The sequence below is a fragment of the Tigriopus californicus genome, chromosome 4 (genome assembly GCF_007210705.1).
Source record: "Tigriopus californicus strain San Diego chromosome 4, Tcal_SD_v2.1, whole genome shotgun sequence".
Taxonomy (NCBI): Eukaryota; Metazoa; Arthropoda; class Copepoda; order Harpacticoida; family Harpacticidae; genus Tigriopus; species Tigriopus californicus.
In genome coordinates this window covers 3,120,495-3,145,505 of record NC_081443.1, presented here as the reverse complement: position 1 = coordinate 3,145,505, position 25,011 = coordinate 3,120,495, and the positions used below count along the sequence as shown (strand labels likewise).

Genomic DNA, 25,011 nt, shown 5'->3' with positions numbered 1-25,011 from the left:
AATGTGTGATGTTTGGGTTTGCTGATAAGATGAGGTTCACCCTTCCAACACAAGCACCCACCCCATTAAAAAGAAAAGCTCACTGACGATTCATTCATTATTACTTGATGCAATTAAGGAATCCAACCTCTTTTTTAATATCTTTGAACGTGCCTTCGGAGTCCCCTAATCCGTTTGTGGGCCCAAATTTGGTCAAGTTAATTTATTCGGCAGTATCTTATAATTTCATTTTGAGGTTATTTTAAGAAAGTGAACGACCGACGAAAAGCAATTTTTTTTCGTTCGTTGTGTGTCCATTTTTCAAATTGTTCGTTGTTGAGGCAAGAGGGCTCAAATCAGCTTTAGGGCATCTGCCCTTTTATCGAAAATCCTTAATGTTAAAGTTTATCTATGAAAGGGATTCAAGAAAATGGGTAGAGGTTGACGAACTTATAAACTAGAAATTACCGCCAAATAAATGTCACGGCTTGAAAGAATAGAAAAGAAAACAGGATCTTAAGGCGTGATAACATGTTGTGAAATTTAGTTTTCATTAAAAATTATATTCCATTTCTAAGAGAGATACAAGATGATGTTTGCTTACATTTACATAGAATATGATAAATTTTGTGCTACTATTCTTCCAATACCAAAACAAACTCTTGCACAAAAGTTGACCAATGGACGACTAATCAGTATAAGTATTAGTGCACAATCAAAAAGGATCATCTCCATAAGAAAAGGCATAAATCGGTGGTTTTTCTCCCCTCTTTCAGGCATTTACCCTCTGATTTAAATGGATGTCTCATGTCAACGTCTACGAAATTAGTATCGTTCAAATTCTCAGTCCCTTTTCGCAACATTGTTAAAGAGGCAATATGAAAAAATAAATCTTCGCTTGGTTGTTCGATTTTGCGCGATTGTTTGCCTCTCACTTCACTTGTTAAGGCTGTATGATATTCCTTGTTAAAACCCTGTTTTTCCCCATCGGAAAAAAATTTATTGGATCCGTTAACTTATCCCCTAAAATGAGCTTGGTTTTGATTCGAGGTGATTGGAGGATTTTAGTTTTTTAATTTATCATTGATTCAAGGAGGGTCTTCAGGAACTGAAATGATAACCCATAGGTGATTTTCTTATAACTGATGTTTATGGTAGACCATGTAACAATAAATATAGAATGCATCTACAATATCTAAAGTGACTTCTTTTTCCATCAAACAAGCGAACACGTTGATATTTTCAATAATACATTTTGGATAACGACGTTAATGCAACATTTAAGAGAGTAGAATTAGGTTCCTCTCCCTAGTCTAGTTTTGAACAATTCAGAATCTCATCCTTCTCCCCCAGGATCTCTTGCGTGTAATCATAGGTATATTCGTGGGAACCATTTTCAAGATGCCGGGATCCATTTCCACGATGAGTCCTATTATCTTCGAGTCCCTTATTAATCTCCTTGATTTGTCGGCGCTTCATTGATACCTTCTGTCGATCCACTTTCGACGTGGGAACATCAAAAGTCGCACAACGGGAGAGCATAAAAGTTCCTCGTCCCAAGGGATGGCTGGGATTAGGGCTGCTTTTGGGGGTGTCCGACCGGCTATTGTGATTGAGAAGGACCGAGCTACTCTCAGTGGTGTGACAGCGTTGAACGGGAGGTTTCCGCAAGCCCAACGAATTCTTTCCGAGAGGTTGCGCCGGACTTGAAGATGACGCAGGTGTGCGTAACAACATGGACGATCTTCCAGGCATCATTCCCCCCGTGGGCGTGCTGGTGGATTGGCACAGAAAACTGGACTTGGACGAGAACTTCCTGCGGACTGACTTGAGTTCCGTAATTCCATTGGATTGAGATGTCGGAGGTTTCCACAGATGAAACGCCCCATAAATGATTGGATTGAGGAGACTGTTAAACATGCCGAAACAGAAGATACCATCCAAAAGCATTGGCGGAACTTTCTGCAAGAGAGATCAAGAAAAGTTTGTAAATTAAGGTCTTTTACCTTGAGAATAAACTGAGCCCGGCCTAGAGCTGATTTTCATATAACTCGTAACAACTTTAGATGGATGTCCATAGATTTGAAAACCATGAACAACCAAGTCAGAGGCATTCAATGGTGCACCCCCGCATGGTTTCGTGAGCGCATATTTTGAGATGCGATTTGTACCCAGTTGCACCTACTGCGAGTATCAGATAGTTTCGTGAANAAAATTTGAGTTCACGAAACCACGTGAGTGTACCCCATAGGGCTAGTCAAGTAAACGCGTTCATGAACAGCTGACGTTATTCCATGGAGAAAAATCAAAGACAACATGCTCAGCCAGACCGCACTGTGCATGCATTGAATTTTGACATTTTGACATTTTACATGCTTGTCTAAGTAAATAGCATTATGGTATTGAGCCAATTTGATAGTGCGTTCACTGATTAACACCAAACATGCTTATGTAGCAGGGTTGTGTAACACAACTCGCTCAAAATCACTGAATTATTGAAAACTCAATGGGCGAATGGTGCGAGTTGACTGTGATGTTTGTCTTGGTTCTCTCTCCTCAAAATGCCCAAAATCAGGGTGCCGGACAACATTTTTCCCTGATTTTTCCTTTACTTGACATCCCCTATTGTTTTGCCTCTCAGAATCTGGCATGCTCAAGGTGGGTTTCTCGCTTCAGTATCCGAAAAAGTAATTTTTCTTTTCTTCAATCGGGTCGGGCAAAGAAAAAAAGGGGTACAATTCTGTTTAAAAAAAGGGGTACAATTCTGTTTCGGGAGCTCGATCGGCGACACTTCTGTCGACTGGCAGTGCTCATTGTTCCGTACCTCAGGATTGGGAGAGAAAATGATGATCATCGACACGACATAGTAGGGAATCCAGCACACCAGGAATGCTCCCACGATATATAGGGACATATGAAGCGATCTCCTCGTGGCTCTCCTCATCTTTTTCTGTCGAGTTTGTTCTGCTTGGCTGAGGTATGACGACGTAGTGGTTGTGCCAGTTGTAGCTGCAGAAGATGTTGTTGTTGTGTTGTTGCTTGAAGCCTTCGACCTCGCGGGCGTTGCACTCGGTGGGTGGAAACCTCGCTCGTTGTCTGTGCGCCGAGAAACATAAAAAGATACATTTTTCTTATCAACATGGGTTCATGGATCCTATGGAACTTGGAGGGGATAGATTTCGGTTGATTCATGTTTGTATGGCTTTGAATTATTTGGGCAGCTATTATAGCTTAAAAAGTACGGCTTTCAGAGAGTTTCCATGGAGATATGTTTTTTCATCACAAGACAAAGTGGAATTCGTTAAGGCTAGGACAAAAGTTGCATTGAATCCGTTCAAAGTGGAAGGACAAAGAAACCTTTGGAACCAATAATGAAGAAACAGGTGGATCATTTCGGGTAAAGGACGATCGAGACTCTCTGCTACGTACAGAGTACAATTGACATCACTCCTATGTGTAATTGTTGGCTAGTGATATGTGATTTAAAATGCCCCCGAACAACTAACAACGAAGTTCATAGCTGGTCCTTGAAGAACGCGTTGGGAGGTAAACTTGTGATTAAGACAATTTGTGCAGTACAATTCGAGATAAAACGTCAGATCTGATGTCCCAAGTGACAAGACAAAGGCATTATCTGGTGAACAAATTAGAAATTAACAGAAGAGACGGACTCGTTGTTCCAGGAAGCTCGCCTTTCACAATGCGCTCGTCTAATGTAAGGGGATTCTTTTCGTAATTTTTGATCAGTGTAAAGACACTATTAAATATTTTTGAGGAAAACCTGTAATTATATCAATCTGGATCATGTAGGCTAGAAGGACATAACAATTCAAGATTGAGGGACCGAATCGTTTATCCGTAGTAAACTCGAATTCGTTCGTAGGGTCAGAACGGAATACATTTGTTTTCAATTTGTTCAATGCTGAAAATTCGATTTAAAAAACAAATTTGAAAGATATTTCGAACTGAAGGAGCATTTTGCCTTGCCCCATTTTCCTAGGGGGTGTTACTTGTGCATGTGAAAGGGAAATTTTGCGTGATCTAAGAATTTGAAATTCAACGAAATTTGATGTTTCCCTTTTAACATTACATGCCGAACAAGATCATCCTTTGTCTTTGATGCGTGCTTGAATGACATGTCTCATTTGCATCACCTTCCCTTGTCTTACATCGATTTGCACTATCTCTATCCAGCACTTTCTAATTGGCGTGCAAGCCATTTCGGATGCAAACCGTGAATGCAAGGCTTTACTCGAACTACTCTGAAAGAGACTAGACATGGTTTCTAGACAGAGGAAAACACCGCCAAAAAAAACTTTCCTTTGAGGTATTCAAAGGGGCTGTCGAGGTAAACAAAAGAACGCCCAACTTGGTCGTCAACGAACGGGGCCCCATCTTTCATGATTAGTTTGCATGACCTTGACAAATTTAAGACTAGCCGACCTTCAGGGAGAGTGGAATAGGGCGTTCGACCTTTCATCGTGTTTCGCCCTAACCTCATAAATTCTCAATCTGTTTCAAGGAAAATAGTCTCTTGGTTAGCTACAGCAAATATCGTACTACTTCCATGACGATTTTCAGCTCACCTTTCAGGCGAACTAGAGTACTTGAACACGTCAAGATGAGAATGACCAGAGGGATGATAAAGTTGCAGACGAGATTGAAGATGGAATACAGCTGCTCTTGCCATCGGGCAGTGTAAAATCCATAGGTGACACACTGATAGAACTCCTCGATGAATGGCCCTTTCGAGACTCTGAAGATCAGCAGCTGTAAAATGGCAAACTTGCGATCAAATTCCAAGGGCAGAAAGAATATTGGCTCGAAAAATTGTTTCCTTTTTATGGAGATTAATGCTCGGCACAGGCCATTGATGGGCCCTTTCTGTAGAGAATTCGGGATGAAAAGCTCTCGAGTTCACAGTTTTCCATTAAAAAACGACCTTGAGACGGAGGATGAAATGTGCGCCCATCATTATCGGTTGGCAATGTCTGAGCCAGGTCAGATATTTATTCCAATTTGGATTTGTTAATGAGTGAGGCCTGGGATGAGCCACAAAATTAACTGTAAATCATAATGGCTTGAGGCTTCTTATGGAAGTCATCCAAGCATCTATCTCAACACAGATATAAATCCCATTAGAGGATCGGATGAGAAACGAGATGGCTTCTTTTCTCTGGTTGAGAACACAATAGTGAGTGTTAACAAGATGAGAGGAGACCTCCATGCGTTCGTATTTAGATTCCATGATCAATGGTTTGTTAATAGGACGGAACAAACCTGAGGCAAGCTGAGAAAGATGCTCAATGACCAAGCTGAAGCAATGTAGAGATGAAATCTTCGCTTCCCGGCTTGAGATCTTTGTAAGGGATGAGTTATGGCTTGCCATCGATCCACACCAACCACGACAACCATGAAGGTCGAAACGTACAAGCCCAACATCTGGAACAAAAGACGTTTTATAATTCATTGAGCGTTCAAACAGACTGAATGTATGAGTTGCATCGTTGGCACATTTGTTAATTACTAAATGAATTCATTCATTCGTTTCATCCCAAGGGTAGCCTCAACCATTCTGACTCGAGTCACATTAATGGAGGGTCCTTTGAAGTTGATCGAGAACCATTAATTTTCTGCCTGACGCCAACCTGTCATGTTTTCATTATCTTACAGTGAAAAAGACGACTCGATGGGACGCAACAGATCTGAGAGCTCTTGGCAACGGTTTGATTCGAATCCAAGACTGTTAACCTACTTCATTACTTTCTAGGTAAGTAGGAAAAGAAGAACTTGCTGCACAGAGATTTTATTCCACGCCGATCTAGGTGAGCATTTTTTAAAAGACTCTTTCTGCCGCTCAGACCAGTTTGCCACTCCAGGCCGTTTTGTTTGAGAAACTACCAAATTTCAAACTGTTTTATTCAATTATTTGGTCCATCATTTCAGTCAATGTTCCCGTGGCTTTGTACTGTACTTCGTGAAGAACCGGAAAAAAAACAGAACTATCATTTTTTTCTCCTGCGGTATATAGTTATGTTACAATTCTCACGAGTAACAATGCAAATTGTTGATATCATGTTAAATTGTAATCTTTTAGTAATTCAGTTTAAAGCTAAATGCTGAAGGATTATTCCGGTGGAAAAATGTGTTGCTGTGCTTTCATATTTTTCAACCCTAATTTTCATGTCCGGAGCAACTTGACCGTTCCAACGAAAGAGCTTTGGTATCGGTATGTTCAGTACGAGGCTTGATGATAATTAGTCCAACTGTGTCCAGGACAACATCGTTTCTCCGAGGACAAATGAAGATGCATTTCCCGATCACCAAGAACAGGGACCAAAGATCTGTTTCGAAATCTCCCTTCATGTTTGGGTACAGTGACTAATCTGGTGGAAAATCAGCTAATGGAACAAGTACGACGGACAGACAGACAGCACATTTCGTCCGTTCCTTCCAATCCAGGCAATGGAAAACAATCGAGGATTGCATGCAGCTTTTGGACCAGAATGAATCGGCTTCGTAGGAAACGCCATATCAAGTCTCTTGGCTTGGCACAGCCCTTTCCTTCAATCCCTCCAAACTCAATTGTTCCACACAGACCTGCAACACTCGCGAGTAAAAAATGGAACATCGCCATCTCAACTCAGCTCGATGGATGATGTCATTGATGTGGTTTAGCCTTGAGCATGAACAGATGACTCGGAAAACCAATTTGACCATTGTCCAATCAAAAAGATCCTCATAGAAGGACGGATAAAGGAAAATCCTCACATTTGAGAGCTTCAATGTCATGCGTGAGTTCTAAAGAAGGTCATTTGGCTCGAGTAAGCTCGTTGATTAGCACTGTCTGCCAAAGTCAATTGAAAGATGCCTTTTTCGATCCAAGGCAATTGGTTTCCAATAATTAACAAGCATCTTGAAAGCCACGAAACCGTGGTGGATCCACTGAGTTGGAAAGCTTGTTGGACCAATCACAATTGTGTTCCACCAAACTATCATTTTTCTATAATGACATCCCACTTTGATTATTAATTCTGACTTGAAATGCTATGTGGATTGGTTTCTGTATGTACATTTCCATTCTCGTGGGTGTGTGCGTGTGTGTGTCGAACAAAGGAGTGATATTGAAGCCAATGTCAACGATGTCGATGTCACGAGTCGAGAAGATTTACAGACGCGCAATAAGTCAAGAAAAGGTGCTACGCCAAAGGATCCCTCCCCGACTTGAAGGCAGAGAAGACAGCCTCACTCCCACAGCCTGAAGTGTCTATTTGTGCTCGAAGAAATTCAAAAGACGCCTGACTGTATGGCAATAGCCGAGAAAGGTCTAAATCTTGAGCAGCTGAATGCATTCATTGTTTGTCTTCATAAAAATTTTGGATAGCAAATTCCAAAAAAAGCTGCCCACCATAGGGCGCTTGTCTTAATAAAGGAAGTGAATGTGGCATAAAGATATGTCACGAAACTACTGCTTCCTCTGTTTCAAAAGTAAGCCTAGATTATCACGTGGCAAACTGGAAATATGAAAACGACGTTCTCTAAATCTGAAAACTAGTTCAACGATAAGATATATATTTTTTTACCTCTATCCTGGGACCTAAAAATGATTTGTTCGTTACGCACGTCGTAAAAATATGTTGACTTGGGTTGTGGAACCCTTTGGATATAAAGTGATCGTGCCAAAAGAAGATGGCAAACTTTTGGCAAAGACCACATAAATTAACGGCAAGCCCATTAACAGCGGTTAAAAAAATCCTAGTTCCATCCACTAAAAAGACAAAACAAAAGTCTTCGTGCAATTCTGTCACCTCGCGGTGGAAGAGAGAAATGCATTTCCATTTGTTCATCCCCACCAACTAAAGGAGAAAAAACGTCCACCTAATGTGTCACCTGCTCTTGCTTGGAGAAAAAACAGTATTTACAAGCTGAAGGATTAACAATTGAAGACTCCTGTAATCTTGGCCTTCGAATGGTGCCAAAACTGCGCATGGCCGAAGGTCATCCTAATCGATCCGAAAGCTCTTAGAGAGATGTGGATTTGGACCATACGGAATTCTTCGTGGGACCTGGTTGATCCGACAACCTCGGAATCAGTGTTCAACAGCCATTTTGGGTCGAGCCAAAAAAACTTTGAAACGTCCGTGGTAAGCGTGACAAGCGCTTTGTATGCGACTTTTTGTTGAACAAAAGACCGAAAAGAACTTGTATTTTTCAGTTATTATGCAAATTTTCATATCTATCAAAAACTTTTTTTGCTCCTTCACAATTCAAAGTTTGATAGGTAGAGAATCCGATTCCAAAGCATTCTTCAACGATGCGAAAGCGTGTCCTTTATGTTATTGAGATCTCAAAATACCCTTTTTCTCAAGGTGACGTTAAGACATTCTGCCAACGGCCTTTGGCCATGTAAACGTCAATCCGTGTCCCTTGGGATGTCACCTAAAAGCTCGATCTCTGACATCATTTATCAAAGGAATAACCCAACAAGACCTTGAGGAACAAATTCAACCATCCTTATCCAAATGCCTAGTTCAGATCTTGTTGAGACAACCCTCCATGGACCATCCATCCGAACAACGGTTCCATCCTTACGGTTCCAAGGGAAAAAGGGAGCAAAATGGAACTGAATTTAAAGACATGTGGAAAAAAGAAAGGATAAGAAGAAGCCTTTTTTCGCGCCTCTTCGGCCTTGATTGAGACTACCCACGATTTGTTGTGGAAAGCAAATTTGTCAGCTTAACTTTAATGCTATCTTGAAACCTGAAGTGAGCGAGAAAATGAAAAGTTATGTGAAGGCTTTTGGACGGATATTTTGGTGGCCCGACGAAGACTTTCACATCACACAATTCGGGCGCCTAAAGGTAAGTTCGTCTGGGACGAGAGTTTTCTGTTTAACGCGGCAAAAAAGTTTAGAGACACCTCGTCATAACTTCTCCAGTGTCTCAACCCTAAAAAGATGCCTGAAAACATTGGCCAATGGTTGGAACCAGGCGACAAGAATACAAGTATAAATCGGAAGCTCAAGCTCAGGATGACATAATTTCCTTTTATTAATTCCCAGCAACCAACATCTTACTTCTTACAAGCATATTTTGTAAAAAATTTGTAAAGATTTAGCTGTAGCTAAATAAGAGGGTCGATCAATTCAACAGAAATACTGCAAATGTCTGGATATCCGTTTGAAAAGTAAGTATGATGGTGCTCAAGACCATGATATTTTTTATGTTTTTGGGTACCAAATAGACATTCGAAAAGCTATTTTTTCTCAAAATTGCGCATCTTACACGTGACATGAAAACTGACCACGACGACTTCTTTGACCTTCATGGCTTTCACCCTACTGAAGGGTATGACCGAACACAGACTGACGTCACCCAAATAATGGCCAGATATCAGAATTCACGAGCAAACCCTACTGACAGCAGTTGTAATAACCCTCTCAGATTTTGTCGTGACTAAAAAGGGGGATTAGAATCCTCGCAGAAGCATTTCTTTTCAACAATAGTGCACGACATGAGCTTAAGGTTCCGTCGAACGAGTACGTCATTTATTTAGTCTTTGAGATATTCATGCTTACTTGCAACTATTAAGTCAAGCTTGGGATCTCAAAAGATGTGAGTGAACCTAGACAAAATCCAAAAGCTGCTTTCAGGTCATGACGAAGTGTTCTTCTGCCCATTTATATTAGACATGGAAATGGAGAGAACATCATGAGCAAGAAGACTGATGTTTCAGTCTCTAAACCTCAATTACAGTGACATTTTTAGGCGGTTTGGAGTATTATAGCCAATCTAATAAATGATATCGTCCATAGATCAGATCGCCCCTGGCAAACACTCTAAGAAGATTATGAATTAAATCAAAATCGGTTGTCAAGCTCAATGTTCTAAACTAACTTGCCGGACCGGTAGTCGATTACACGTCTAATAGAAAAGAAAGTAATAGCTACAGGTATTTTTCAATCATCAAAATATCGTCCAGAGGCACAAAATTACAAAATTTGCTGCCATTCTTTATGTCGTTTGTGAGTTGACCATTGACGCATGCAATTCCATATCAAGACCAAATATGTACATCTAAACATACTCGGTTGTTACCACATCAGGATTTTTGTTTCAGAATGTTTTGTTACGAGAGCATCAAATCTCAAATGCTGTCAAAATAGAGTGACTCGCTTTCACATTTCGTTGAGGATATGACTGCACTCATAAATAAGGGGTAACCTCAATTTGATGGCAAACTTTGAAAAGATAAAATGAGATTGCGCAAAATGGCAAAACTATGAGAACCCATTTTTTCCGCATCCGATTCCACTTTTTGATCCACCCCAAAGGTTTGTTTAACGTATAAATCCTGTTTCTAAGGCTATGTGGGGGAAGATCATTGCTTACCCAAACGGGAGAACCAACAATAAATGACTTTCTGGACCAAAGCAAATGGTGTTCAGCATGTCGATCCGTAATCATGGCTTGGGATCGAGTTCCCTTAAGGGGCAAATGGAGAGCCCCGTGCTCCATTCCAAGAACTGAATTTAAAATTCATCCTTAGGGGATCCTTACCGTCCAAAGACCCTACATTACACATCTGGAATCAGATGATCAATCATCTCTAGCGAGCCCTCCATTCTTAGCTTCACGACCAAATCCTTCAGAACAATAACCAAGGTTTCTCATGGTCTCGAGAACAATAGCAGCATCTTAGAGAGTACCAACAATCTTCAACGGCCAAATCAACGCTTCCAAATCATTTACTTTCGTAAGGGTTACATTTTTTGGAAATTGGAATTGAAGGAGATTTTCATATGTAGGATCCACACCAAATGGTTCCATACCGTTCCTTAAGGGCTTAAGAGGAGTTTCTTGCAATTGGGGTACCAGGGTATAAGGGTGAAGCCGATCTTTACATCAATTGTATTCAATTCCGATGGGCAGTGTCGTGTCCGTCCGTGTGTGGGCGTGGTTAGCGACTTAAAAATTCCCTGAGAGAGATCTGGGGAGGGTCAATTTGGGGAGTTCTCTCATGCCAGGAAGCTGCTACATCACGTTTTTGATTTTCATACAACGTGCAATATGATGCCGGATTCTTGTTTGTGAGCGACCGCTATCTGAGACATGTACTTACACCACCATACTCTGTGCATATGAAAGAAAACGACACCAGAAAGAGCTATCGAAAACATTTGTTTCGAGGTTGGTCTGACTTTCCTGACTTCCTCAGGGCTAGTTCTTTTGGACCGCTAAGTGCCTCATACGCGTAAAACAAGTTGCGGAAATAGCCATCTTTTTCATATTAATTGAATAGACCTGGTCCAAAGACCAAGGTTACCAATGTCCTCGTTACATCGGATCCATGGACAGATAGATACGTAAGGGCATCAAACATCGATGTTGGTAATGAGGGTCGAGCAAAGATTGATGGCTCCCATCCACCTCGTACAATCCAGATGCCACGTATAGACTACTAAACAGGCAATGAAAACTGGCCTTCACATTTGAAATGAGACAACATGCCATAGAGTGTTGAATACAAGACAAGTAAGGAATCGGATTAGGGTAACCGCTCTACTTTGAGTTGCTTTGGCGAACGTGTCCGCCAAACATGAAGCATACCTTTTTTGTTCGATAAACCATGAAAGCATGAAAGACCAACAGCTAATCTGTTAGTATATTTTTTTCAAAAGGGCTTTTCATCGCTTATTAAGACTGTGGTGAGTCATTTAGAAGTCCAAGAATGGTCAAGTTATTCTAATGTCGATAGGAGACTCCAATTGTTGGTATCATACTAAGAGGTGCCAAGCTTGTCCGTTCCAAACTAGATCAGAGGATATTAGTAGGTCTGTAGGCCAGTGTAGCACATATATCCAGTCGCACAGTCACACAAAAGAGCTGCTGGGGGAGTACCAAAAACATTGAGAGCCTCTGGGCATCATCGGAAGCTATCTTCACTTCAAATGAGATGCAATGGCCGGCCAAGAAGCCAGAGAATAATGACAATGGGAGGAAATGAAATTCTCTCTGATATCTCTTTCGTTCACTTGCGTGGATATGTTTCAAAAACATGTATGTGGTCATCAGATACATTTTTTGAGTACGTTCCCGTAAATGGAAAATGATGTTAAATACTGTATGGCTAGGAGACTAATTTCATGCGGTTCTCACAGAAGCACTATTTTGAACCGATACCTGAAATAGTTCAGCATGATTTCACCAACATGACTAGATTTTACATGCATACACCATAGGTAAGGGATTAAGAAAATTAATGGCAAAGGCAAAGATAATCAAATAATTTCTGTGGGTGAGTCACCCTGAGTTCAGCAAAGGCGAGTTTTTTAACGGCCATACCTCTGAGTTATCCAACACGAGCATCCAATGACCACTTTCGGCAGTGTATTTTATTACCGGATACCGGTTAGCTCCGAGGTAAGAGATTTATGAAACAAGCCTCTGAAGAGAAGGTTGTCAACCACTAGCCCGTCCTTCGCTTTTACCTCAACGGCCTAGCTTCCTATTCCTGTTCTTGGTTGGGAACAGTTGATTGTTTATGGTTGGGTTAACATTCCTTTATAATACTACTATCTAGTAACAAAATGCCATTTCTGACTCGCCCCCAACAAAGAAAAATTTCACCAAGGCTCTTTAAAAGTTACTCAACAATAACCATTCAGCCAGTTCTCGCTTTAAATATTTCAACCGATGAAGGTCTGGAAGGGTGACGTTTCTGAAAAAGGCTATGGCCTCATTTGGACCACGGATAACTGACAGCACAAAAGCATGGAAATCCCAAGTTAAATCTTTTCACAGGGTATAAATAGTACAAGTTCTCAATTTGCAAGCTGGCAAATCGCACTTTTTCCAATCCAAAAAAGTAATCAATGCATCGCATATAATTAGAATTTGAAAAGTATCACATTACATATCGAGATTGTCTATATGTGTATCAAGCAGTGCTATTCATGATTTCATGGAAATAGAAAATAGTTTGTTTATTGGCGAAACCATATGTTTTGGAAGGGCCTCAGTAAGTCCAGTACTTGCCAAGTCAATTTTTTGAGGAGTCCTTAACCATGTCAATTTCACGGTTCGTCACACCCGTTTCCTTACATACCATTTCAGATTGGGCCATTCTTGCTACAGACGATTGTCAGTACAGTCTAATCCAATGTTGGGTGCCAGGGAATAACAAATGCATGTGTCTCAAAACATGCATTTGCCAAGGTCAACATGGAACTGGCTTGTCAACACAACTGGTCACTTGAGTGCGTATCCAATTCATTTCTGTTATAATTGGATTTTGAAATCCGTCTCTAGGTTTGCTTGATAAAAGGAACTTCTTACGAGATAAACTTGAGGCAGATTAGTCCATTTTGATTTTATGGCTTGTCCACAATGAAGTTAAGAGGGCTTTCAAGTTTTCCAAAAACATTTTCCTGAAGATTTCATATCACATGGATGACCTTTTTGGTTCATCAAAGAAAGACCACTGCGAGAAAGAGAGAGAGAGAGAGAGATCCGGGAGAACGAGAGAGCACAGAAAGCAAGAACCCATGCACTTTTTATACTGAGTCGCAAAAAGTAATGTTTTATGCGATATGAATATAGACGTAAAACAGAAAGGAATAAGAACAGGATGTGCATGTGCAGGCCAGCTGCTGGAAATTTGGTTTACTTTCAAATTCAAAGGACAGTTCGTCCCAGTTATGCGTAGTAATTCTTACACGTGTTATGAGGTTTCCTCTTGGCCAAAACCAATCGAGATTGATGTGGTAAAGCATAAAATATATTTGTCCCTGGAATGCTGGGGCCAGTGCCAAACATGTTGACATGGAACAACCATTTGAGCAGGTATAAAATTGACTATCAACTTGGTTGGTCATACCAGGTACAACATATACTAAAGTAAAAGTATATACTATACAAAGCATTCTGATAGGAATTCCCCCATCACCAACAAAAAAAATCGAGGACGACGTTCCACATGCTCCATTTGGGAACAAAGTGTTGGAGCCAAGTACAAATACCCTACGAGCTAACTCAGTGTCGGAACGAATTTGATTTCCTCAAACCTTTGTTTCATGTTGACACAGTGATCGAGGTCGGGCCTCTTTGTCTATTGCTCGGTGGAACTGGATCTTTCGGGAACCAAGAATTGTATTTCCTTAAAGGGTGAGGAATGAGTCGAGTCTCGAAAACAAGACCCCACGTTTGCAACGAGTTGAGTTGGAAATGTGGAAGAGATTCTATATTTTGTCAGTGATGAATCGAGCAATTGGGGACGAGTGATCCTTTTGTGTCTTGCGTTTTGTTCTTTGTCTTCCTTACTATCATATCCCACCTTCAAATGAATTCATTTTAAAATGCATCGACCCATTCTTCCCTGCTTGGGAACTGGTACATGTACATACATATCCTATGTAAGTAAGAACAGCCGAATACAATCTTGATCGGGGGTGGAAGGCAGCAGGAAGCTACAAATTCCTGTTTGTTTGCACCACTCGGGAACACAACGCCAAGTTGAATTGAATAAATGGAGGAAAAGATCCCGTCCGGCAGTTAGAAACCTGGCTTTACCTCTATCCCGGGTCCTTAGGGAAGGTCCAATTCGAGAGGGCCATTAAGGCGCATTACGGGGGAAAATAGTCGAAGAGTCTAACCCCATTGTTCCAATGCATTCAAACACTGCATCACGAGTACGTACGAACACGTACATGCACGTCCTTAGATGGACACACACCATCCATGTAGTATAGCAGTGGTTCCTTTGGGCAGCCTTTGCACTTCAACGGCCTTTGCTCACTCTGCATTCCGTACACATTTGCATGGGACAGAAAAAAAGTTTGACAAATAAATAATTTCAATTGGAAGAGAATCCTCTCCTTGGTTCTCCGGAAGAGACTTCTTTACGAGGCTTAAGGAGCGGATCAAGACGGACAGGAATGCATTGTAAGGTATACTGGCTGTCACATGGGCACACGTCAGGGTGACTCTCTCTCTTCAGCTTAATCTCCACTCTCAGATTAATGTGGAAATGATGGTGAATATAATCTCTCAGGCTCATCACTTGGACTCAGAACCGTTTCTCACAAGTAGATCGTGTCATATTCGATTATAATTCCCAGGTACTTCTCGAGTAGCCGCAATAAGGTTAGATTGCTCAAGGAAGTACGAATCACAGTCCATGCATCTCTGAGCACTCGGCTTTTGTAAGCCTCCAAAAAGGTCGGTGTCCTGGTGTTGTTACTGTAGTTCTCCGAAGTGGTGCCGAATGTGTGAAAGAGCAGCACGTGGAGGACTTGAGTTTTCGAAGAAGCATAAATAGTTCGCTTTCCCAGAGAGCATCAATGCGATCACATTTGTTGTCTTTTCTGCATTGCTTAGAATGCATCACTCACTCGCTCACTACACACACACACACCAATGTATATCCTCGAGGCTCAAGGATCGAGGTTAAATGAAGATTGCAAGTTTGGGAGGTGCCCTCAAGCCACCCCACAAAATCAACTTGTACCCAAATTTTCATTTCAAGGACAAGAAGAGCCAAACAGAATGCTTAAATTTAACCAACGCTCAAGCACCATGAAAATCCGATTAGTGCATTTTGACTCCATCGACCCAGAGATTTAGTTTTTTCAAAGATATTTTCGGCTATTTGGGGAAAGAGTTTGAGAATAGAACGTCTGTTGTTTCTAAGCGCAACTAGAATGGGTGCTACATTTCTTAATCTTTTGAAAAAAAAGTTCATCTTTTTAACTCATCAAATCAAAGGCTGTGTTTTTACTTCAAAAGCAGGCAAATGCTAAGATATGTTCTTTGCTCATTCTTCTTAGATAAGGAGTGATAGTTTTAATGCATCAAGTAATTGAATTTGACTCACAGCCTGTAGCGAAGATATCAGGTAAAGCGAAACCAATCTTTCTTTTGAATGATTAAAGTAGATAGGAAAATAATAAAACTCCCAAAAGCGCAACCAATTTTAGGGAAAGTGGTTGAAACTTAAGCCAGTAAAGGCATTTTTTCAGAGCTGTTGCAGTTCATCGTGAATACGCCATATCTGGCCTTATCTTCCATCAATTACCTCGATAAAACGGTCCGACGGCCATATCAAATATGAACCTCCGCACAAAGAATCTTCCCTGCTTAGCTGCTTAGTTACTATGAAACGGGGGGGGGAGTATCTATTACTTCCGAGAACTCTTTTCGGAAAAATGAGTGTAATCACTACAGACAGGAATCAAAATGAGACTTACAAATCTGAACTGTTTCCTGCTTTTCACTTTATTGACACTCGTTTCAAAACTTCTAGGAAAGATCTGCAACAAATATGTTTTCATTTCGTTCATTAATGCATTCGAACGACATGACGCATAAATTCAGTCAAACTGTAACTAGAAGGTAGTTGAATAAGATATCGTTTTTACGAGGAACTCTTTTTTGACATATACCCTGTTTCACTGCTCGCGCAAAAGAGACGAATTCGAGAATCCCTGGGACTGGCTGTAAAAGTTTCGACAGTTCCTTATCTAACCCCAGCATCAAGTCGATGCTGCGGGTTTCCAAATGCATTTTCTGTCAATCTTTGAATCACTAAAGCTAAAAAGTGCATCCGACGCTCATTGTCCAGCAAAAACTGAAGTGGAGGGAATAGATGATCATTTTTCCCGTTTGATCGAAGGACACCGATGCATCATAGGTACAAGCATCTCACTTTCCCATAACTTTGAGTTTCATCCCAGTTTGAATATACGAAAAAACATGGAACATTGCCTTTCGCAACATCAATTGCTCAGCAATTTAGCATTTTGGTTTTGCCAATCACTCAGACAACTTACGGGGTTATTACGTATTCATAAAACAGAATCAACCACTACAAAGAAAAAAAATATTTAAACCAGCCAAGAGCGGGTGCATTTTTGCTTTGACACCGTCGTTAATAATTCAAATGTTTTCCTTTCATTTGGCAATGACAAAAACGAATCGATGAAGGTGAGGTACAGTTGGTAATCAGTCGACGTTTAAATCAAGTTATTAAAAACTGCAACGCTTGAAAGACGGATTGGTCACGTCTTTACTATGGAATGAATGAAAAGAAACAATTTCATCAATCTGCGATAGAGGCAGCCAATATGACAGTACATCAAGCACTTACAAATGTACAATCACTTTTTGAAATTGCATATCGATGGATCAATCATGTGTTCACTGACGACGATATAAACACAATCATACTCGTCAGTATCTCATCTCAAATTTAAGACATCTGACTTCGAGTAACCCAAATTTAACATTTGTTGGTTGTCAACAAGTATACAGGACACTGAAAGGCTCGGAATCGGATCAGCAGACTAAGGAAACCAGCACCTACCTTCTCAGATTCCTTTGAACTAACATATGATCAACACTGCTGGGGAATATGGAAAATAAGGGCTTTTTTGCTGCAACCAATTTCAAGCGTGGTAATCAATGGATTACAATTACAAGCCAATTGAAGCCATTGAAGGATAGATACACTGGACAAACGATTTCCCACCAACTCCTATTCTTTCCGATACAGTAGATTCTGGAAACTCCCTAAAAAGTCCTTGGCAATTACATCCCAACAAGTTCGTTACTTTATTAACCAAGTTATATACCTTTAAGAGAAATAAATCAACTCCGTATTCCAAGACTTGACGCAAGTGGATGCAGTTCGTATTGCACTAACGACTCTTTGTTCGGTCATTTTGACCTGGATAATCTAATAGATTCGAAAAAATGTGCTCCCTTGGGATAAGGTCCAACTAGCCTCAATCACGATTATGGGACCGTAATTAATGGCGAATGTGTACGTCAATGGGAGTGAAAAACGTATCCATACTCTCTATAACACACCCACTGTAAAAGAATAGACATCTTCCACTAACGGCTTAATTGTCTTAATCCGTTGTTTACAGCTGAAATTGTGGAAAGTTGACTAGTTGCACTTGCTTGCGAATGTTCCTCAATTTGATAAATTGTCCCTGCAGATGACAAACCTCTAAGGAGAGCACTTTTTTCATAAGAACTACCGTCCCCCAAAATATCTGAACATCGTACAAAGCAAAGTATTCTCAGCACTGCTATTGTAGTTTTCTAAGAATTTACAAAACTGGTTCATAAACCTGATAAAGATATTGCCTTTGAATAAAAGTTAGATAGTCGATTAGAGCCTAGCGGCTCACATTCAAACACCAATCTTTGCGAGCTAACGTTAGTGTCCATTTGACCTGAAAGCTCATGTAATTGTCAATACTAATCTCGTACCTAATTATTGACAATGTATTGCCATTAATCTAAAGAGTACAAATATTTGCTTGTTGGTTGAACCAAAGCTCTAGTGCCATTTCCCCACGAAAATGGTAGGCCAGCTCACACCACAAAAGCTTCTATTCTTCTGGATAAAATATGACTGAAATGAGCCTTGATCTGGAAATTCGGCTTAACTTGACGAGGGCCTGATCCCCAAGGGAGTAACCAAAACTTAATTCAAACGTCTAACTCCAGAATGCATGAGAAACAGAGGCGTGACCACAAACGCTCAACTTCTGTGGAACCAAACACATGACATATATAACAAGATAAATCTAGCAGGAAAACCAGGCCTGCAATTGGAAAAGCTGTTATTGTTGGAAAATGATTCTGGTTCAATTGAACTAGACCTGAATGAACACGACCAAAGTCGATTTGCTTCTTCTTATCATTATGTGTTGGGCATCTACTACTTAATCATCCATCAGCTCCACGGTAAGAGCCTTCACAAGCCATGAATCCATGATCAGCTGGGCATTTTCTCCACAAATCTGCTCCACAGCCTAAATGGACCACCATCCACGTGACCGCTCCCCAAAGGTTCAGTTTGTATGTCAGAAAGAAACCTGACTAAAATATTCCCCTCGGGAAGTGACTTGGCATCTTGAGACCGTGTCCAATTTTGGAACCAACTTACTCACGACTAAAGACAAGGAAAGATCCACTATCTCGGCATGGACTTCAATATGCAAATCCTTCCCAATTTGGTGGTCAGACAAGCTGGATCCAAAAACCTCCATATACCATAAAAACACGCCTTTCTCAATAGTCACTGATTCATCTTCAGGCACCGACAGGAGCATTCATTGCGTGAGTGACACTGGCGATGTAGAGATGTAAACTAGGAAAAGCACGGTCTAAGTAAAAGTCTGACATACGTACTTGAAATACGGTATAGAAGCAATGGAAAAAGAATTTTACGTTATTACTCGAAAAAAAGTTAAAACCTGAAAAACAAAACTTTTTGACTTTTTCTGGCATTTTTGGCAGAAAAAAATGTTTGTGTCAAATTTCCAATTTGCCCATTTTTTAAGACAATTTTACACTTTCTCAACAAGTTTTCTTACGAGGTTTCATTTTTTAGCCGCTTTATCATTTGCTTCCTTTTTAAATTGTTGTCCCTTGTCTGGGATCGTTTTATTTACTTCCGCGCAGCATGATCAGACGAAGAATGAAATCTTCACCCAGCAGCCTTTAGCATTTCGGTTTGGTTTGGTTTTCCACAGGCTTTACTAATCGCTTCAAGGAATGTAATCTCTGGTATAATTGAAATGAAAGATTGTGTTTGGTATAATTGTGACCACCTAGGCTTTATACAATATTTGGTCTGACGAAAAATTTCAACATCAAATTCAACTTCCTGTTTTCTGTTTGGAAAGTCAAGGGAAAAAGAGAGCTGCACTTGATTTATACCTGTCGTCATGGGTTTGATCCAACCAAAAACCTAAAATCATTGTCTGAACAATGCGCCTTAAACAATAAGACTAGGCGCTAAAGAGATTCAATTGTGTACCATAGCATCCGTATCAATTGACAACGTGTCTTAATGTCAAAGAATGCTAGAAAAAATGTTGGTTCTTGTGAATAAAACGAAGAAACTCAATGGATGTCCTTGTAAGCACAGTTACGTACCTAGATTTTGCAACAGATAAAAATGCAAAAAGAAGCAAAACAGGACTAAAAATAACCTATCTCTCATTGAAACTTATTTGCATCATCAAAACTTTTTTTTGCATTTTTACAACTTTTTTCACATTTTCTCAACTTCTTTTTTGCATTTTTCTCAACATGAAAAAATCAGCTTAAAAGTTAGCTTTTCTTTTCCGGGTCTACGTAGAGATTACAAAACAATAATCTTTAATCGAGACTGTTACAGTAATCCTAAACTTTGGAAAGGTCGCTGAGCCTGCAGGAACAATTATTATAAAACACGATTTAAAACTTTCAAGAAAGAGAGGGATTGTAACATAATTTCTTTTTCACTTTCTCCTATATGGTAGGAGAAATGCATTGATCGAAATACAGTCGTGTTTACTCGCTTACCTGAAAGAACTTGAGTAGTTTACACAGGATATTGCCATAGTTCCAAGATACTGTGTATGTCCAAATGGCCTCCCCGCCAAGACAAAACACGCCCACCAGACAATCGGCAATACTCAAATGAAGTATCAAGGTACACAATGAGGTGCGGTGTTTGTCTCTGAAGATGGCCACAATAGTGAGAACATTCCCGAAAATGGAGAAAATGCACATAAATGCCAAAATCCACACTCGCATTTCAGCCTGAAAGAAAAAATAGCCTCATCATATCAATGAGCACTAGAGCGCTAAACATGGATCACATTAGTCACAAGCCATTGATCAACTTTGGAAAGGCTGCCTGATTACTGCATTAATAAACGAGAGCCATTGAAACAAAACACCATTTGGAATACAACACTATAGAGAAGTGTAAAGCTTTTTGGATTTCATGCCAGTGCGCCCTCTGGTTCTACTATGAAGGAAGTATCACCACACTTCTTACTGATGACAAAAAGTTGGCACCAAATATTTTTTTCGTATTTTCTGCATGTTCTTGTCACTTGCCATGCAATGTTTCATCTTTATCAAATGAATGTTGGACTTAAATGGTTCAATATATTTGTCCTACAATTTCCTAAAATGGCGAACAAATTTGTCAATGAAAATTTGGAAGCGCCGGATGTGCTAAAATCATGGTAGTTCTTGACGCGATTGTGGCGCAACCTGACTAACTCACACAACTGAAATCCAATTTGGTACTTTACACGTCTCTATATGTACGTGTAGTGTACGTAGAATGTGGTGTCTAGCCTTGGGGCGAGTCCGGCAAAAATCGGACTCGCACACGTCCTTTGATTTACTTAGTTTTGTCGGAGTCCTATGATGAACTTAGGTCTTGCTAACCTAAGCAATGCTAATGCAATCACCCTTCAAAGGATGGTTACTTGCATGGCTAATTTATAAAGGTGTAAGTAAATCCCGTTTCGTGATGAAATCCAATGAAAATTTGAAAATTTATGAGTTCGGACAAGAGTCCTTTCCAAAAGACTTAAGCCAGGTCAATTTCTCCAAATTTGAGTTAAAGACTCGAGTGAACTCGAACTCGAATCGGGACTCACCTCAACACTGCTATATAGTATGTATTTCGAGCATAAGCATAATCATAAAAGAGTGTGAAAACTTCATCTTTGCATTGCAGAATCATTATTATCTTTTTTACTCATGGGTGTTAGGGTCGGGGGGATGAACCTGTCCTGTCCAACAATGCCGGCTATATTATCATCTAATTTTGCCGTTATGTTAGAAATGTCATTGTCCTGAATCAATATAGTTCTCTGTTGTGGGTGGGGTAGGCAAATTCCTTGAAAGTCCTCCTTGAAAGAAAATTTCCTCGACTTATAACGAACCAAGGACGTTCATAACAACTTTAAACTTGAAATGAAGAGGTTCTGGTTGGCGGGCAGGGGATTGATAGTTTTTGAGTGAAATGTGTGCCTAGGTGTCTTTGTTTGGATTCAAAACTATAACACTCATGATTCGCTACATTTCGAGCTGCAAAATTCAACTCAATTCGGTCACAAGTTCCGCCGGTTTAACGAGCACAAAAAAATTGGTAAAAGTATTTGATATTTTTTTTGAATGAAATGTGTGCCAATTGATTCAAAACTGTAACATTCAAGATTCAGCCCTTGGTGGTGCTAAAAACTAGTAACAACCCAAGCTAGTCCCAGCCGCCTAAGGTTATTCAAACGGCCCATGACACGCTTTTTGCCGTGGTAGTAAGAAGATGATAGAATCAACTAAACATTCAAAATCAGCCCTCTTTGATTTCATGTAAGTTTAGCTTCCCCAAGGTGGGCGAAAAGTGCCCGCCTCGATGCGTGTAACACGCCTATTTTGGTATTGGAGCCACACAACCGCGTCAGGGTTCTGTACTACGTACGTGTTCTGCTTGGAATACAGATATGCTGCTTTATTTAGTTACAAATAGTTATTTTTCATGTAAGTGACACACCCTTCCGCATCAACCTTCTGCATCAAGTGAGATCTTGTCGCACTAATAATTCTGTTGTATGAGACTATTTTAATTGAAACTTGTAGATTCTCATTGAACGAGATGGTCGAGGCGCAACGACTAGGTATAAGAGTCTTCTTGTTCAACAATTCTCATGAGTTGAATTTTAACCTTGGGGATGGCTCAGATAAGAATTTGAAAATGAACCATATCCAGGACGAAGTGCTCCCAAACGCCCTTTTATATGCTAGTGACAACTACCCTCGAAACGTATTTCTAGGTGAGGGACAAAGCTCTGGTTTGATAAGCAAGCACATTCTAATTCTTAGTCTTAAAAGTTATCCCTTAAGCCTGAAATCCTTTGGAAGCCACAATAGGGAGCAAAGCACTCAAGGCCGCCCGTTTTCAACTCAAGTGGGCGAGATGTTTTTTCAAATGCATTTTTAGTGCAGAGCAAGTCTAGTTGATAATCCGGAGAAAATCCAATCTGTTGAAAAGATATCCCACATTGGAGTTTGCTCGCCCACGACCGAAGATAATTGACTTAATCCAACAATGACGGGACGAACTTGGTGAAAAGAGCCAAGAGCTTCAATAAATTCCCAAGAACCCCGGAACTTCTCAGCTCGACTCGGTCCTACTTTCAGTACGAATTGGAGGAAAATGACCCTCAAACTTTCCATCTCTTCCGTCCATGAGATATCCTCGGCGACATTCATTGAAAGACATTTTGTCCCTTATAACCTAAAATAAACCAGCTTTGGATTGGAACAAGTGCCCCAGAGATAAGACAACATTGAGTGAGAGAGCAAGATGGTTCGAACCTGTGGAGATAAGAAGGATGTACCTCAAATGGATTTGAACTCAAAGAAAACAATTGAAGCCTTCCAATAATGGAAATCTCGAGGATAAAGTTTTCTTTAAGCTCACAGTGGGCAGTGCAAATTCGCAAAGTCAAGCTGACTTCACTCTGGGAAAATAAAACTTGATTGGGATCTTCAATTAGCTTCATAACGGGGTTAGGTCCTCAACGAGTTCCTTGGAAATCCGGCCCGAAAGACGTCAACACACGATAATTCAAATTCCTTTTCCCAATATCTGTCTTTCCTTCATTCCTTCTGCGTTCAAACCAACTTGACTATGATCCACCCACTGAATCGTCGAAGCGAACCTTTGAGATCTTTTGACGTGGAACAAATCTTTTTTTTTTCAATTAGGCACTTAACTGCGTTTAGGAGATATCGAAGAGCTCTAATAGCATAATTCAAAACAAACTGAATCTTTGCTTCGCCTCGTAATGCTTAGTATTGAAGTTAGCAACATATTGAACACTACCGAGGACATACTTAGTGACACCTGCGCCCTGTCTGAGTGTTTCATTAGAGAGCTTCAGAAAAAGATATCCCATTCAAAGCATGGACTGACATGTATTGGAATTCCCCAACTCTTTCCAAGGGTATCGAGTTGTCCAATACCGACGACCCACTTACAGATTGTTTCTCTTTCGTCGGTGAGTGGCCAGCTCTACGTAGACTCGAGTGTTTTGGATATAAGCCGACCTAGACCCATTTGAATGCATGACCAACATCCCGAACAACATTAATTTGTTTTTAGATCCTTCTTCCGGGAAGAAAGAGCATTCTATGTTCTTACAGAGCGGAAAACTGAGAGCCATTAAGCGGTCAAATTGTCGAAAAACAAGCCGAACTGGCCAAGGGTGCATGCATTTCGATTCAATTAGAAACGCTACAAAAATATAAGCCACAACACTTTCAGCCGGGATGGGAGGAAAACCTACGACAGCGTGGCTTTTAGGAGCGAAATACAAGGGGGAAAATGAGCCCAATGCCTGCAAAAAGAGCTCCTCTATTCGAATCCTTAGTGGAAATGGGTGCATTTTTCTCGCTTGGGAAGTGCACATTTCAGTTCCAGGGTGTGAGGCGAAAGCACCCAGCTGATTTGATGCAAATATCAGGTTCAGATTTCGATTCGAATGAAAGGCGATAAGTTGACATTTCGGAGGCAAATTTGGGACATATATCTGTGCAAGAGTTAAGGGATTTGCTGATTGTGCTTTGCTGCATAATGCGATCCGCGACATTGCACAAACTATTGACAAGCCCCACTCGAGTGGAACGTGAGCTAACATTCCTGAAATGTTTCCCTCCCCGTCGTGGATGGACTAATATTTTAACCGAGGATGAGAGGAGTTTGTTTGAACAATTCACAACTTTGCGCTGGCTTGGAAATGGAAAAGGGAACGACCAGTGCGGTTGACCATTATTCATGGCTTGAAATGGTACGTTTGTATTTACTTTCCTGAGGTGGCCCTAACAATCGAGGTACCATCCAGTGTGGTGGTCTAGGAATGCATTTTCCCACTGGCTTCCGAGTCCCGTAATTCACCTAAAGTGGTTGCTTGCATCGGAGCCAAAATATCCCGGATAAATGTAAGTAGGCGAGAGGATAAGAGAAGGCGAGAACCGAAGAAGTCGACGGCCCCGGACTGCGAAGTCCATCTACTGTATGTACGTAGGCATTAGCATGCTTGGGTGGGGGGTCCTTTTCGCCCCATTGCGTTCACGAGGGAGACGTACAAATGCACCGGTGAGCTTGACCCGTAATGTATGTCACCTCGTTCGGACCATTTAAGGTTTGGAACAAATCAGGCAT

The 25,011-nt window shown here is 40.6% G+C and overlaps 1 protein-coding gene across 3 annotated transcripts in view; it reads right to left on the bottom strand.

Annotated features, from left to right (window-relative positions):
• Positions 1-1,143: 1,143 nt before the first annotated feature.
• The window catches only part of LOC131879395 (gonadotropin-releasing hormone receptor-like), a 32,976-nt gene continuing 9,108 nt past the window's right edge, over positions 1,144-25,011 (bottom strand). For all 3 annotated transcript variants that reach the window (XM_059225702.1, XM_059225705.1, XM_059225704.1), the window contains 5 exons: positions 20,346-20,585; positions 5,260-5,421; positions 4,566-4,749; positions 2,804-3,075; positions 1,144-1,941 (listed from right to left, as the gene is read on the bottom strand). In XM_059225702.1, the coding sequence (XP_059081685.1) occupies positions 1,288-1,941; positions 2,804-3,075; positions 4,566-4,749; positions 5,260-5,421; positions 20,346-20,585 (1,512 nt within the window). In that variant the 3' untranslated portion in view covers positions 1,144-1,287. The remainder of the gene's footprint in view (positions 1,942-2,803; positions 3,076-4,565; positions 4,750-5,259; positions 5,422-20,345; positions 20,586-25,011) is intronic.